The 15897-nt window shown below is 47.9% G+C and overlaps 1 protein-coding gene across 1 annotated transcript in view; it reads left to right on the top strand.

Moving 5' to 3' along the window:
* Window positions 1-6034: 6034 nt before the first annotated feature.
* Window positions 6035-15897, top strand: part of LOC123757792 (metabotropic glutamate receptor 6-like) — a 636685-nt gene continuing 626822 nt past the window's right edge. Inside the window, exon 1 of the mRNA XM_069338962.1 lies at window positions 6035-7017. Coding sequence (XP_069195063.1) covers window positions 6525-7017 — 493 coding nt within the window. The 5' untranslated portion in view covers window positions 6035-6524. The remainder of the gene's footprint in view (window positions 7018-15897) is intronic.

Below are 15897 nucleotides of genomic sequence, written 5' to 3'. Positions count from 1 at the left end.
ACACAAGACACATATAATAAAACACATATAATATGTGTGTGTTTGAAACAGGTAAATACACACACACACACACACACATGTTCACTAAACGTGTTAACATTCATTCAACAGATGCAATTACAGGACCTCATATGGAATATTTGTAATTCTCTAACTAACGAACTCACTTAATCTGCTTTTAATACACCAGTTAAACAATTTGTCAATTTATACCGTTACATTCTATTTATTGGGCTGTTAATGGTTAACATTGTGTGTATGTGTGTGTGTGTGTGTGTGTGTGTGTGTGTGTGTGTGTGTGTGTGTGTGTGTGTGTGTGTGTGTGTGTGTGTGTGTGTGTGTGTGTGTGTGTGTGTGTGTGTGTGTGTGTGTGTGTGTGTATGTGTGTGTGTGTGTGTGTGTGTGTGTATGTTTGTGTGTGTGTGTGTGTGTGTGTCCCCTTGTTCGCGTCCCACCAGTGTTGAATAGTTTATCCTTGTTTACCCGGTCGATTCCTCCGAGGATTTTGTAGGTTGTGATCATGTCTCCCCTTACTCTTCTTTCTTCCAGTGTCGTAAGGTGCATTTCCCGCAGCCTTTCCTCGTAACTCATGCCTCTTAGTTCTGGGACTAGTCTAGTGGCATACCTTTGGACTTTTTCCAGCTTCGTTTTGTGCTTGACATGATACGGGCTCCATGCTGGGGCCGCATACTCCAGGATTGGTCTTACATATGTGGTGTACAAGATTCTGAATGACTCCTTACACAGGTTCCTGAACGCCGTTCTGATGTTAGCCAGCCTCACATATGCCGCAGACGTTATTCTTTTTATGTGGGCTTCAGGAGACAGGTTTGGTGTGATATCAACTCCTAGATCTTTCTATCTGTTCGTTTCATTAAGTACTTCATCTCCTATTCTGTATCCTGTGTCTGGCCTCGTATTTCCACTGCCTAGTTTCATTACTTTGCATTTACTCGGGTTGAACTTCAACAACCATTTGTTGGACCATTCACTCAGTCTGTCTAGGTCATCTTGTAGCCTCCTACTATCGTCCTCAGTTTCAATCCTCCTCATAATTTTTGCATCATCGGCAAACATTGAGAGGAACGAATCTATACCCTCTGGAAGATAATTTACATATATCAGAAACAGCATAGGTCCAAGGACTGACCGCTGCGGGACTCCGCTCGTAACGTCTCGCCAATCTGAGACCTCACCCCTCACACTGACTCGTTGTCTCCTGTTACTTAGGTACTCCTGTATCCAACGGAGTACCTTCCCTTTCACTCCAGCCTGCATCTCCAGTTTTTTCACTTGCCTCTTTTGTGGCACTGTATCAAAGGCTTTCTGACAATACAAAAATATGCAGTCTGCCCACCCTTCTCTTTCTTGCCTTATTTTTTTTGCCTGGTCGTAGAATTCAAGTAACCCTGTGAGGCAGGACCTGCCATCCCTGAATCCATGTTGATGCTGTGTTACAAAGTTCTTTCGCTCCAGATGCTCCACTAGCTTTCTTCGCACAATCTTCTCCATCATCTTGCATGGTATGCAAGTTAGGGGACACTGGCCTGTAGTTCAGTGCCTCCTGTCTATCCCCTTTCTTGTATATCGGGACTACGTTAGCTGCTTTCCAAATTTCTGCCAGTTCCCCTGTTGCCAGTGATTTGTTATTCACTATGGAGAGTGGGAGGCACAGTTCTTCTGCTCCTTCCTTTAGTATCCAAGGGGAGATTCCATCTGGGCCAATAGCCTTTGTCACATCCAACTCTAGTAAACACTTCCTTACTTCCCCGCTGGTAATCTCAAACTCTTCCAGTGGTTCCTGGTTAGCTATTCCCTCTCTTATCTCTGGAATTTCTCCTTGCTCTAAGGTGAAGACCTCTTGGAATTTCTTATTCAGTTCCTCACACACTTCCTTGTCGTTTGTAGTGAATCCTTCTGCCCCTATCCTTAATTTCATAACCTGTTCCTTTACTGTTGTTTTTCTCCTGATGTGGCTATGCAGCAATTTAGGCTGAGTCTTTGCCTTGCTTGCGATGTCATTTTCGTATTGTCTTTCTGCCTCTCTTCTCATCCTGACATATTCATTCCTGGAATTCTGGTATCTTTCTCTGCTCTCCAGTGTCCTGTTATTCCTATAGTTTCTCCATGCCCTTTTACTTTGCTGCTTAGCTAGCCTACATCTCTGATTAAACCATGGGTTTCTCATCTTCATTTCACTGTTTTCCTTTTGGACTGGGACAAACTTGTTTGCTGCGTCCTTGCATTTTTGCGTGATGTAGTCCATCATATCTTGGGCCGTCTTTTCCCTGAGCTCTGTTTCCCATGCTATATCTGTTAGGAATTTTCTTATCCCCTCATAGTTTCCCTTTCGGTATGCTAACCTTTTGGTTTCGGTATCCCTCCTCGAATTCAATAACCCTTCTTCAATCAGGTACTCAAACACCAATACACTGTGGTCGCTCATTCCTACTTGGGCCTCAAAACTGATTTCTCTTATGTCAGAGTCGTTCAGGGTGAAGACCAGGTCGAGTCTCGCTGGTTCGTCATTTCCTCTCATCCTTGTGGGTTCTCTGACATGCTGGGTTAAGAAGTTTCTAGTCGCCACCTCCAGTAGTTTGGCTCTCCACGTATCATCGCCTCCATGCGGTTCCTTGTTCTCCCAATCAATCCTGCCGTGATTGAAGTCCCCCATGATGAGCAGGTGGGATCTATTTCTACAGGCAGCAGAGGCTGCCCTCTCAATTATAGTGTTAACTGCCATGTTGTTGTTTTCGTACTCTTGACTGGGTCTTCTGTCATTTGGTGGAGGGTTATATATTACTGCTACTACTATCCTTGGTCCTCCCATTGTCATGGTGCCTGCTATGTAGTCTCTGAAACCCTCACAGCCCGGGATAGCCATCTCCTTAAAATTCCATTCGTTTCTCATGAGTAGGGCCACTCCGCCTCCTCCCCTACCTTCCCTCTCTTTCCTTAATACTGTGTACTCCTGGGGAAACACGACACTCGTTATGATTCCAGAGAGTTTTGTTTCAGTGAGTCCAATTACATCTGGGTTCACTTCTTGTGCTCTTTCCCTTAGTTCACTTGCCTTGCTTGTGATCCCATCTATTTTCGAGTACATTGCCCTGAAACTGACTCTCTTCTGCTTCTCCTCTGGAGGGACCTGTGGGGTCTGGGGTGAGCGAGAGCTGGGAGGATCTGGTACGGGGAGACTGGTGGAGGAGGAAGGGATTGGGAGGGTAGGGGGGAGGGGGAGGGTAGGGGGGAGGGGGAGGGTAGGGGGAGTGGGTGAGGGGGGGAGGGGGAGGGTAGGGGGAGTGGGTGAGGGGGGAGGGTTGGGGGGTGGGTGAGAGGGGGAGGGTTGGGGGGTGGGTGAGAGGAGGAGGGTTTGGGGGGATGGGGGAGAAAGGGGGGTTTGGGGGGGCAATGAAGTGGGGAGGGCTTGGGGGGCGTGGGGGTAAAGGGAAGGCTGAGGTGGTTGAGGAAGAGGGGAGGGTTTTGGGGAGTGGTGGAGAGGGGAAGGCTTAGGAGGGTGGGGGAGAATGGAGGGCTTGTGGGTGGGAGAGATGGGAGGGCATGTGGGAGAAGGGAGGGCTTGGGGGATGGGGGAGAAGGGAGGTCCTGGGGGGAGGGGGGAATGGGAGGAGGGGGGGTGAGTGGGAGGAGAGCGGTGGGTGGGGGGAGGGTGCCTTAGGTGGGTACTTAGTGGGGGGCTGACAGGGGATGGGGCAGGTAGGGTGTCTGTTGGGTAGAATGTGGGGGTGGTGCCGCACTCCCTCTGGCTAATGCACTGTTTGAGGAGGGTTCCCCATTCCCCTCTGGGATTGTAAGGATCGGGGGTGTGGTTCCCTGGTTCCTTTCTCTCTCCCTGCACTCCTTCCTCGCGTCTGCTGCCTGCATTCTCTCTTCCCTTGTCATGTCCCTCTGCAGGAATACTCTTTTGAACCTCTTTACATTTGTCAGACAGCACTTCCTGTGTGTGTGTGTGTGTGTGTGTGTGTGTGTGTGTGTGTGTGTGTGTGTGTGTGTGTGTGTGTGTGTGTGTGTGCGTGTATGTGTGCGTGTATGTGTGTGTGTGTGTGTGTGTGTGTGTGTGTGTGTGTGTGTGTGTGTGTGTGTGTGTGTGTATGTGTGTGTGTGTGTGTGTGTGTTTGTGTGTGTGTGTGTGTGAGTGTGTGTGTGTGTGTGTGTGTGTGTGTGTGTGTGTGTGTGTGTGTGTGTGTGTGTGTGTGTGTGTGTGTGTGTGTGTGTGTGTGTGTGAACCATTTTCAAAACTTTTCTCTGCTTCTCTTCTCACCCTGACGTATTCATTCCTGGTTCTCTGGTATCTCTCTCTGCTTTCTGGTGTTCTGTTATTCCGGAAGTTCCTCGACGCCCTTTTGTTCAGTTTCTTCGCTTCCATACATGCCCTATTATACCATGGATTCTTCTGTTGCTTCTCGGATTTTTCCCTTTGGCCCGGGATGAACCTGTTTACTGCCTCCTGACACTTTTGGGTAACATAGTCCATCATACCCTGTACAGACGTATCTCTGAGGTCTGTGTCCCAAGGTTCTCTGAGGTCTGTGTCCCTTAGAAAACTTCTCATCTGTTCATAATTCCCCTTTCGGTATGCCAGCCTTTTGATTCCTAGTTCTTTTTTGGGGGAGATAATTCCTAGCTCTATCAGGTATTCAAAGTTCAATACACTGTGATCACTCATTCCCAAGGGCGCTTCCATCTTAACTTTTCTTATATCCCACTCATTTAGGGTAAATATCAAATCAAGCATTGCTGGTTCATCTTCTCTCATTCTTGTTGGTTCTTTGATGTGCTGGCTTAGAAAGTTTCTTGTTGCCACGTCCAGCAGATTAGCTCTCCATGTTTCTGGTCCTCCATGCGGGTCTCTGTTCTCCTAATCTATCTTCCCATGGTTGAAGTCTCCCATAATTAGTAGTCCAGATCCATTCCTGCTAGCAACAGAAGCTGCTCTTTCTATTATGTTAATGGTGGCCATGTTGTTTCTATCATATTCCTGTCTGGGTCTTCTGTCATTTGGTGGTGGATTATATATGACTACGACTATACTCTTTTTCCCTCCATTTGTTATGGTACCTGCTATGTAGTCACTGAAACCTTCACAGCCCTGAATAACCATCTTCTCAAAATCTCAGCCTTTTCTTACCAGCAGAGCTACACCACCCCCACCTCTTCCTTCCCTCTCTTTCCTTGTGACATAATAGTCCTGTGGGAAGACTGCATTTGTTACCGTTTTCGTTAGCTTTGTTTCTGTGAGGGTTATTATGTCTGGTTTTTCCTCTAGTACCCGTTCTCCAAGCTCATTTGCTTTATTTGTAATTCCATCTATGTTAGTGTACATTGCTTTGAGGCTCACTTTCTTCTGTCCCTTCTCAATTCGCCTCCTTGGTGAGTGTTCTGCTGGTGGGGAAGGCTGTTCCATGGGTGTGAGGACCTATGAGGTGGATAACAGGGTCTCAGAGGATACTGGGATGAGGGGCGGGGGATCCAGTGAAGGGGGAGGGACAGGGAGGGTATGGGGTGAAAGGGGAGGGAGGACAGGAAGGAAAGGGGGGGAGGGAGGACTCGGCGGGAGGAGGGAGGTGTAGAAGGGTGGGGATTGAGTGTGGGGGAAGGGAGATTTGGCTGAACATTTGAGTGGGGGCAGGGAGTGTGTGTGTGTGTGTGTGTGTGTGTGTGTGTGTGTGTGTGTGTGTGTGTGTGTGTGTGTGTGTGTGTGTGTGTGTGTGTGCGCGCGTGCGTGTGCTCAGGTGCTGACCGATGAGTAAAACAGTGTACATAAGTATCTGTGTTGTTGCTAACGAATATCCGAGCAACCGTTGAATATATTTTAAATTTATTTGATATAACACATATTACCCGTGTTGGTCAAGAGTTTGAACTGTTCATATTAAATATTTATGCCTTTCGTTACCTATGTCTTCCTTTGTCTGTCTGCCCATGTCTTTTTTTCAGTCTCTCTCAAAATAAAAAAAAAAAAGCTGTTTACATGTCCGTTCTAAATATGAAATTTTCTGTTTCAGGACGTGTGGAGAGCGTCGCGCACGACCAGGAATATATATTTTCGTGAGGGCTAAGCGCAGGCTGGGACAGTCTTTGTTAAATGTCGCTTTAGGTAGCGAAAAACCAGCAAGAATCTTAACCCAAATAATCTTTTTTGGCGTGAGAGTTTAGCCCCAAGATGGCGTGAGAGTCCAGATGTGTGGGAACAGATAAACTAGCGATAGAACTCCTAGTGAAAGATATTTAACTAGCGTGGCACGCCTCCGGGGTGTCAGGAAAAGGACAAAAAGCCCGCCGCCAGGACAAACACACACATGCTCAAGTAACGACTAATTAAACAAAAATTACCCTTATCGACTTTGATTCACTATTATATCAACGTCATTTGTGTGAAGGCCGACGTTGGCTGCAGTGATTCAACGTTTATTTTACGTTGAGAGCGAACGAGATGTGTTTAACATAGTAGTGTAGAGGCTGGGGCGCGGTGGACCTCACCATCCCAGCGATCACCCTTGACAATGAAACGTGTCTGGCCTCCAAAGTCAACTCTCCCTCAGTGTCTTCTTTTAGTTCTACTCCTCCTAGATCTTGCCACTCCCTCTAATCCACTCCACACCCTCGAGTACGACCTCAGAATGCTTTTGTACGAAGGCCTCTACGTTCCAAGCGGCGGCTGGGGGTCCAGGAACGTAGCCCGGACTAAACGTCTCTCTCAGAAACACACTCAGGGGTCTGGACTGAACATCACCTGGCCAGCCAGGAAAGTGGTGGCCATAGAGGGCCACATAATGTTGGGTGGTCTTATGATGGTCCACGAGCGCCACCATGATATGGTGTGTGGTCCTATCATGCCCCAGGGCGGGGTGCAGGCTCTGGAGGCCATGTTGTACACCCTTGACTTCATCAATGATCAGGAGGACTTCATCCCAGGCGTGAGGATCGGAACTCATATCCTTGACGACTGTGACAAGGACACCTACGGGCTGGAGCAGGCCGTCGACTTCATCAAAGGTCAGCTATTTCAACCTCTATTTGTCTCTGTCTGTCTGTGTCACCCTCCCTCCCTTCTTCCACTCTCTGTCTGTCTCTTTCGCGCCTCTCTCCTCCTCTCGTCTCTCTTGCTTTCTTCGGTGTTCTTTCCTCTAACATTTTCCTGCTTCTCTAGTCTCCCTCTTCCTTGTCTTGTTCTCGACCTCGTGTTGGTATTCTCATGTGTTGCTGGAGCCTTATTTGCTGGTCCACTTGTTGACACAGTCTCATCCCCACTCACTCTACCCTCAAGCCTTCCCTTCCACCGTGTCCTACTCTACCTAACCTTCCCTCCCCTCCCTAAGCTGACCAACTCACCTTCCTTTCCCTCTCTAAGCTCCCCCCTCACGTTCCCTCCCCTCCCTAAGCTTCCCCTCCCCTCCCTAAGCTCCCCCTCACCTTCCCTCCCCTCCCTAAGCTTCCTCTCACCACCCCTCCCCTCCCTAAGCTCCCCCTCACCTTCCCTCCCCTCCCTAAGCTTCCCCTCACCTTCCCTCACCTCCCTAAGCTTCCCCTCACCACCCCTCCCCTCCCTAAGCTTCCCCTCACCTCCCCTCAGTTCTCCACAATCCGCTTATCTTCAATCTGCCACTTTCTTTCCTTTCTCAATTTCTTTCTCGTCGTTGCAATAATGGTTTCTCCCCAGATGTTGTTCTTCTTCCTCTTGTTTACCAATATAAACACCTGCATGTTTATGTTTATATCTCCCCCTATTTGCTCTTTGCTGGGTTGAGCTTCAACTATTGGGCTCCGGTTCACTGGCGTGTTTGTCATCAACAAACTTTTTGTTGAATAGTATATAAAATTCTTTGATTTTGTATAATTTTATGCATTGTTCACCCTCGAAGATTTGTCACGTCGTGATCATCTCTCCTGCTTCTTGTTCCTCTTGTTCGTTCTTGTAACTCAAGATTTTCGCTAATAAAATATTTCATTAAGTAGACAGCCCTTCAAAAATTCTTTACATAACAGTATTAATATTAATCTAAATATTATAATATATATATATATGTTATATACATACATATTTTTTTTTTTTTTTTTTTTTTAAAGTTTGTGAGGGTACCACCTCTGGTGCCAATGTGGGGACCCATAGCCTCGGAGAAGAAAATAAAAAGTATTCAGAGGAGACCTTGTGGTTTCTCACTGAACACTAATATGTTTCTTCTCCTACCACCCCCATTCTTTTGTATGTACACATATATATTTACTTTATTTGAACTTTGTTACAAAACAGGAGTTACATAAGGGTTACAAAGATGGTTATCATAGGTTGTCGAGTTCCTCCAGCTCCTCACATGGCGGGCAGGAACCCTGGATGCAGTGAGCATTACCTCTCTGTATCGCCACACTGAAGCGCTGGAAAAGAAAGCTTCCAGCTCTTGGGTTATATATATTTATATATATATATATATATATATATATATATATATATATATATATATATATATATAAATATATATATATATATATATATATATATATATATATATATATATATATATATATATATATATATATATATATATATATATATATATTTTTTTTTTTCAATAGGGAAGGGAGTACCACCTCTGGCTGGAAGAAGGGGGACCCATAGCCTCGGAGGAAACCACACATAACGCATTGGAGGGAATGTGGGTCCCCTCCAATACAGTTTCTGTGTGCTTTTCTCCTACCACCCCCTTCCCTTTTTTTTTTTTTTTTTTTTCCTTTATTGTGTATTTAAAGGTTACAAAACATACAAGACAAATGCCTAAAGGTTATGGATCTCTTGAAGCTCCTCCGCTTCTGGACAGGAACCGAGGACGCAGCAAGCATTTCCCCTCTGGATCGCCACACTGAGACGCTGAAATAAAAAACTGGAAGCCCTTGGGTCTCTGGTGACGTCAATGAGCTTGGACCCCAATTCCTTGAGAAATCCCAAGGCACTCTTGCCCCAGGGGCCATGCGTCTCAGACGCTATGGGAACAAAGAGGTATTGACCTTCCAGTCGCCTGTACTTGAGTGATTTTGCTGTTTCCCTGTGGTTGGCCGCCCCACCTTCTTGATCAGCTCCGAAGTGTACATAGGTGTCAGCCAGGGTGGATACACATGTGTAGTCCCACACCAACTGTCTACCCTCCTTCCATGAAGGCATATATATATATGTATATATATATATATATATATATATATATATATATATATATATATATATATATATATATATATATATATATATATATATATATTATTAAATATGACCAAAAAAGTAAGATTAATAATTCTAACACGAATTTTCTCGATCTTTCTTACGTTTCTTTTCACTGTTGATGGTAATTCAAAGATCAATTCTCCAAAATTCATTTTTATTTCTAGTCTGACGCGACACTTGAGCGCGTTTCGTAAAACTTATTACATTTTCAAAGACTTTAGTTTACAAACACACAACTGAAACTGAATAGAGCTTACACATCTTCGATTTTATATCTACATTTGGGTGAGGTGGATGAGGTGAAAACAAACTTTCAACAATGGGTATTGAATGGGTATTAAATTCAAACACAAGACAGAACACGAAACAATGGGTATTGAATGGAAGTAATTGCAGAAAGCCTATTGGTCCATATTTCTTGATGTTTCTATATTGGAGCGGAGTCTTGAAGTGGGTAGAAGTGGGTTGTGCATTAATTGGCTGTTGACTTCTTGATGTGTAGTGCCTCGCAGACGTCGAGCCGCCTGCTATCGCTGTATCTATCGATGATTTCTGTGTTGTTTGCTAAGATTTCTCTGGTGATGGTTTGGTTGTGGGAAGAGGCTATATGTTCCTTAATGGAGCCCTGTTGCTTATGCATCGTTAAACGCCTGGAAAGAGATGTTGTTGTCTTGCCTATACACTGAGTTTTTTGAGGCTTACAGTCCCCAAGAGGGCATTTGAAGGCATAGACGACGTTGGTCTCTTTTAAAACGTTCTGCTTTGTGTCTGGAGAGTTTCTCATGAGTAGGCTGGCCGTTTTTTTGGTTTTATAGTAAATCGTCAGTTGTATCTTCTGATTTTTGTCTGTACGGATAACGTTTCTACTGACAATATCTTTCAGGACCCTTTCCTCCGTTTTATGGGCTGTGGAAAAGAAGTTCCTGTAAAATAGTCTAATAGGGGGTATAGGTGTTGTGTTAGTTGTCTCTTCAGAGGTTGCATGGCGTTTCACTTTCCTTCTTATGATGTCTTCCACGAAACCATTGGAGAAGCCGTTGTTGACTAGGATCTGCCTTACCCTACAGAGTTCTTCGTCGACTTGCTTCCATTCTGAGCTGTGGCTGAGGGCACGGTCGACATAAGCGTTAACAACACTCCTCTTGTACCTGTCCGGGCAGTCACTGTTGGCATTCAGGCACATTCCTATGTTTGTTTCCTTAGTGTAGACTGCAGTGTGGAAAACTCCGCTCCTTTCCATGACTGTTACATCTAGAAAGGGCAGCTTCCCATCCTTTTCCATCTCGTAAGTGAAACGCAACACAGAATTCTGCTCAAATGCCTCCTTCAGCTCCTGCAGATGTCTGACATCAGGTACCTGTGTAAAAATGTCGTCAACATACCTCAGTATATGGCCGGTTTCAATTTCATGTCGACATGAACCGAAAAGTAAGATTAATAATTCTAACACGAATTTTCTCAATGTTTCTTACATTTTTCTTCACTGTTGATGGTAACTGAAAAATCAATTCTCCAAAATTCATTTTTATTTCTAGTCTGACGCGACACTCGAGCGCGTTTCGAAAAAACTTAGTTTCCTGGCAGTATGGGATCGTAAGGTCTCACCTCACATTCTCAAAGACAAAGTCTACTGTGCTTAGCACCTGGTTATATCCTCTTATGGTGAGGTGGTCAGGTGACATATGGATGAATGACATTACATAGGGGGGATATTAATAAGGAATTAAATGTATCAACATAGAGTGTGACATTCAGCAGCTTATGTTCCTGTTGCAGGGTCATTTGGTCCAGTTTCTGCGTTGGACCGGGGTCTTGACCTGGGTAGAGTGTAACATTGTACAGTATTAACTGGTTATTGATTTCTGATATGCAGCGCTTCTCTGGTGTCTAATCTTCTATTGTCATTGTATCTATTATTTCGGTGTTGCTCGAAATAGACCGAATACACCTGGACCGCCACGGGAGCCACTTGGTGGGCCACCTGGACTACCACGGGGACCACTGGGGGGGCCACCTGGACCACCACGGGGACCACTGGGGGGGGCCACCTGGACCACCACGGGGACCACTGGGGGGGCCACCTGGACCACCACGGGGGCCACAGGGTGGGCCACCTGGACCACCACGGGGACCACTGGGTGGGCCACCTGGACCACCACGGGGACCACTGGGTGGGCCACCTGGACCACCACGAGGGCCACTGGGTGGCCCACCTGGATCACCACGGGGACCACTGGGTGGGCCACCTGGACCACCACGGGGACCACTGGGTGGGCCCCCTGGACGACCACGGGGACCACTGGGTGGGCCACCTGGACCGCCACAGGGGCCACCGGGTGGGCCACCTGGACCACCACGGGGACCACTGGGGGGGCCACGAGGACCGCCACAGGGGCGACCGGGTGGGCTACCTGGACCACCACGGGGCCACTAGGTGGGCCACGAGGACCGCCACAGGGGCAACTAGGTGGGCCACCTAGACCACCACGGGGACCACTGGGTGGGCCACCTGGACCGCCACAGGGGCCATCGGGTGGGCCACAGGACGAAGATGATAAAGGAACGTAGTTGGTCTGTATCCTCCATTCTTCATAGTTCAGCTCATAGACGCCTTCAGTGGTTACAAACTCACACACCTAACACTCCATCTATATAAACAGGTTTCTTTAACTTCCGGAACAAGGCAAGGATTCATAAAGCCTTTACATGTCCATTTACGAAGCCTGTATATCTCTCGTTAGTCATGGAGGCTGTGCCTACAGTTATCCCACTGTTTATGAGCTCTGAAGCACTGCCACGTTCTTGATAACAATAATAACCTTGCATTGTGAACTTTAGAACCTGGTAAACTGTTTATAAATACAAACTAAGCCGCCATGATTGACGAGAGATGTACAGGTTTCGTAAATGGAGACATAGATGTTTGTTGAATATTGACCCAGGTCAGAACCCGCAACAATAGGTAATAACTGGAGAACTTTCGATTTAGAAGAGACACAAAGAAGAACAAAATTGAAAACAAGATATGGAATGAGAGGAACGGGTTGCCAGCATTCATGAACCCAACAATGTAGCAGGCTTCAAAAAATATATTGGACATGTGTATGGGTGAAATAGTGTGTATATAAAGGAAAACCATTTATATCCAGTAGAGAGCAAACAGGTACAATCAGAGTAGACTGTAGGACCATAAAAGCCCCAGCACGACCAACAGAGCCCCAGCACGACCAACAGAGCCCCAGCACGACCATCAGAGCCCCAGCACGACCATCAGAGCCCCAGCAACGACCATCAGAGCCCCAGCACGACCATTAGAGCCCCAGCACGACCATCAGAGCCCCAGCACGACCATCAGAGCCCCAGCACGACCATCAGAGCCCAAGCACGACCATCAGAGCACCAGCACGACCATCAGAGCACCAGCACGACCATCAGAGCCTCAGCACGACCATCAGAGCCCCAGCACGACCATCAGAGCCCCAGTACGACCATCAGAGCCCTAGCACGACCACCAGAGCCCTAGCACGACCTTCAGAGCCCCAGCATGACCATCAGAGCCCCAGCACGACCATCAGAGCCCTAGCACGACCACCAGAGCCCTAGCACGACCTTCAGAGCCCCAGCATGACCATCAGAGCACCAGCACGACCATCAGAGCCCTAGCACGACCATCAGAGCCCCATCACGACTATCAGAGCACCAGCACGACCATCAGAAGCCCTAGCACGACCATCAGAGCCCCAGCACGACCATCAGAGCACCTGCACAACCATCAGAGCACCAGCACGACCATCAGAGCACCTGCACAACCATCAGAGCACCAGCACGACCATCAGAGCCCCAGCACGACCATCAGAGCCCCAGCATGACCATCAGAGCACCTGCACGACCATCAGAGCACCAGCACGACCATCAGAGCACCAGCACGACCATCAGAGCACCAGCACGACCATCAGAGCCCCAGCACGATCATTAGAGCCCAGCACGACCATCAGAGCCCCAGCACGACCATGAGAGCCCCAGCACGACCATGAGAGCCCCAGCACGACCATCAGAGCCCCAGCACGACCATGAGAGCCCCAGCACGACCATCAGAGCCCCAGCACGACTATGAGAGCCCCAGCACGACCATCAGAGCCCCAGCACCCCCAAGGTACTCTCAAGGTACAGTCCTTGCACCGCTACTGTTCCTTATTCTCATATCTGATATAGACAAAAATACACGTCACAGCTTCGTGTCGTCCTTTGCAGATGACACAAAAATCAGCATGAAAATTACCTCTGCTGAAGACATTGATAAACTACAAGCAGATGTCAACAAAGTTTTCGATTGGGCAGCAGAAAATAACATGATGTTTAACAGTGATAAATTTCAGGTACTCAGGTACGGCAAAAATGATGATCTGAAACATAATACAGGGTACAAAACACAATCGAATCTTCCCATAGTAGAAAAACAGCATGTCAAGTATTTGGGAATAATGATGTCCGACGACTTAACGTTTAGGGAGCATAACCAAGCAAGTATTACATCAGCCAGAAAAATGATCGGATGGATTACGAGAACTTTCAAATCCAGGGATCCCATCACAATGGTTGTACTCTTCAAGTCACTTGTGTTGTCTCGTCTCGAGTACTGCTCAGTACTCACTTCCCCCTTCAGAGCAGGAGAGATTGCTGAAATAGAGGGAATACAGAGAACATATACGGCACGCATAGACGAGATAAAACACCTAAATTATTGGGATCGTCTCAAAGCCCTCCAAATGTACTCTCTAGAAAGGAGACGAGAGAGATACCAAATAATATACACATGGAAAATACTGGAGGGTCAGGTCCCAAATCTGCACAGTAAAATAACAACGTACTGGAGTGAACGACATGGAAGAAAATGCAAGATTGAACCAGTGAAGAGCAGAGGTGCCATAGGCACAATCAGAGAGCACTGTATAAACATCAGAGGTCCGCGGCTGTTCAACGTCCTCCAAGCGACTATAAGAAATATTGCCGAAACAACCGTGGACATCTTCAAGAGGAAACTGGACGGTTTTCTAAGAGAAGTTCCGGATCAGCTGGGCTGTGGTGGGTACGTGGCCCAGCGGGCCGCTCCAAGCAACAGCCTGGTGGACCAGACTCTCACAAGTCGAGCCTGGCCTCGGGCCGGGCTTGGGGAGTAGAAGAACTCCCAGAACCCCATCAACCAGGATCCCCATCAACTAGGTATCAGCTAGAGCCCCAGCACGACCATCAGAGCCCAGGCACGACCATCAGAGCCCCAGCACGACCATCAGAGCCCAGGCACGACCATCAGAGCCCCAGCACGACCATCAGAGCCCAGGCACGACCATCAGAGCCCCAGCACGACCACCAGAGCCCCAGCACGACCATCAGAGCACCAGAACGACCATCAGAGTCCCAGCACGACCATCAAAGCCCTAGCACGACCATCAGAGCCCTAGCACGACCATCAGAGCCCCAGCACGACCATCAGAAGCAATAGCACGACCATCAGAGCACCAGCACGACCATCAGAGCCCCAGCACGACCATCAGAGCCCCAGCACGATCATCAGAGCACCAGCACGACCATCAGAGCACCAGCACGACCATCAGAGCACCAGCACAACCATCAGAGCACCAGCACGACCATCAGAGCCCCAGCACGACCATCAGAGAACCAGCATGACCATCAGAGCCCCAGCACGACCATCAGAGCACCAGCACAACCATCAGAGCACCAGCTCGACCATCAGAGCACCAGCACGACCATCAAAGCACCAGCACGACCATCAGAGCACCAGCACGACCATCAGAGCCCCAGCACGACCATCAGAGCCTCAGCACGACCATCAGAGCCCCAGCACGACCATCAGAGCACCAGCACAACCATCAGAGCACCAGCACGACCATCAGAGCCCCAGCACGACCATCAGAAGCCCTAGCACGACCATCAGAGCACCAGCACAACCATCAGAGCACCAACACGCCCATCAGAGCCCCAGCACGACCATCAGAGCCCAAGCACGACCATCAGAAGCCCTAGCACAACCATCAGAGCCCCTAGCACGACCATCAGAGCCCCAGCACGACCATCAGAAGCCCTAGCACGACCATCAGAGCACCAGCACGACCATCAGAGCCCCAGAGCGCCTCCTCTACCTCCATCTCTCTCTTTATAACACAAATATTTCCGGAATAAAAGTGTAGGTTTTTCAAGAGGCTTTTTGAACAATTTCCTCTGGGAAGTGGTGGGTCAACTGGGTGTTAATAGCTATGTGGGGCGCTAGCCGCTGTCAGAAACAACCTGACCAATCACGTTATCACCAGACAAGCGTCGTCCCAAGCCCCCGTTTTGAGGAGTAGATGAACTGTCAAAATCACTTACATATAAACAATCCTCAAACACTTAGCCAGGTAAAAACACCCACTCACCGATGTACGCACTCATTGACCCTCACATTCTCATCAGAGAAAGGACACACTCACTCTCCTTCTCTTGCACTCAGCAAAGAAAGGATACACTCTCACCAGCCCTCTCACAGTCATCAAAGAGAGAGTACAATCGCACACTCTTTCACTCTCACCAAACACAGCATACACAGCACAGCACTGTTCTCACCAAAGAACAGCCTACCTGTAACGATTCGAGAAAGAGACCTGGGAGTG

This window comes from Procambarus clarkii, chromosome 40 (genome assembly GCF_040958095.1).
Source record: "Procambarus clarkii isolate CNS0578487 chromosome 40, FALCON_Pclarkii_2.0, whole genome shotgun sequence".
NCBI lineage: Eukaryota > Metazoa > Arthropoda > Malacostraca > Decapoda > Cambaridae > Procambarus > Procambarus clarkii.
The sequence above is the reverse complement of the archived record's forward strand: the minus strand, read 5'-3'. Positions and strand labels throughout refer to the sequence as shown.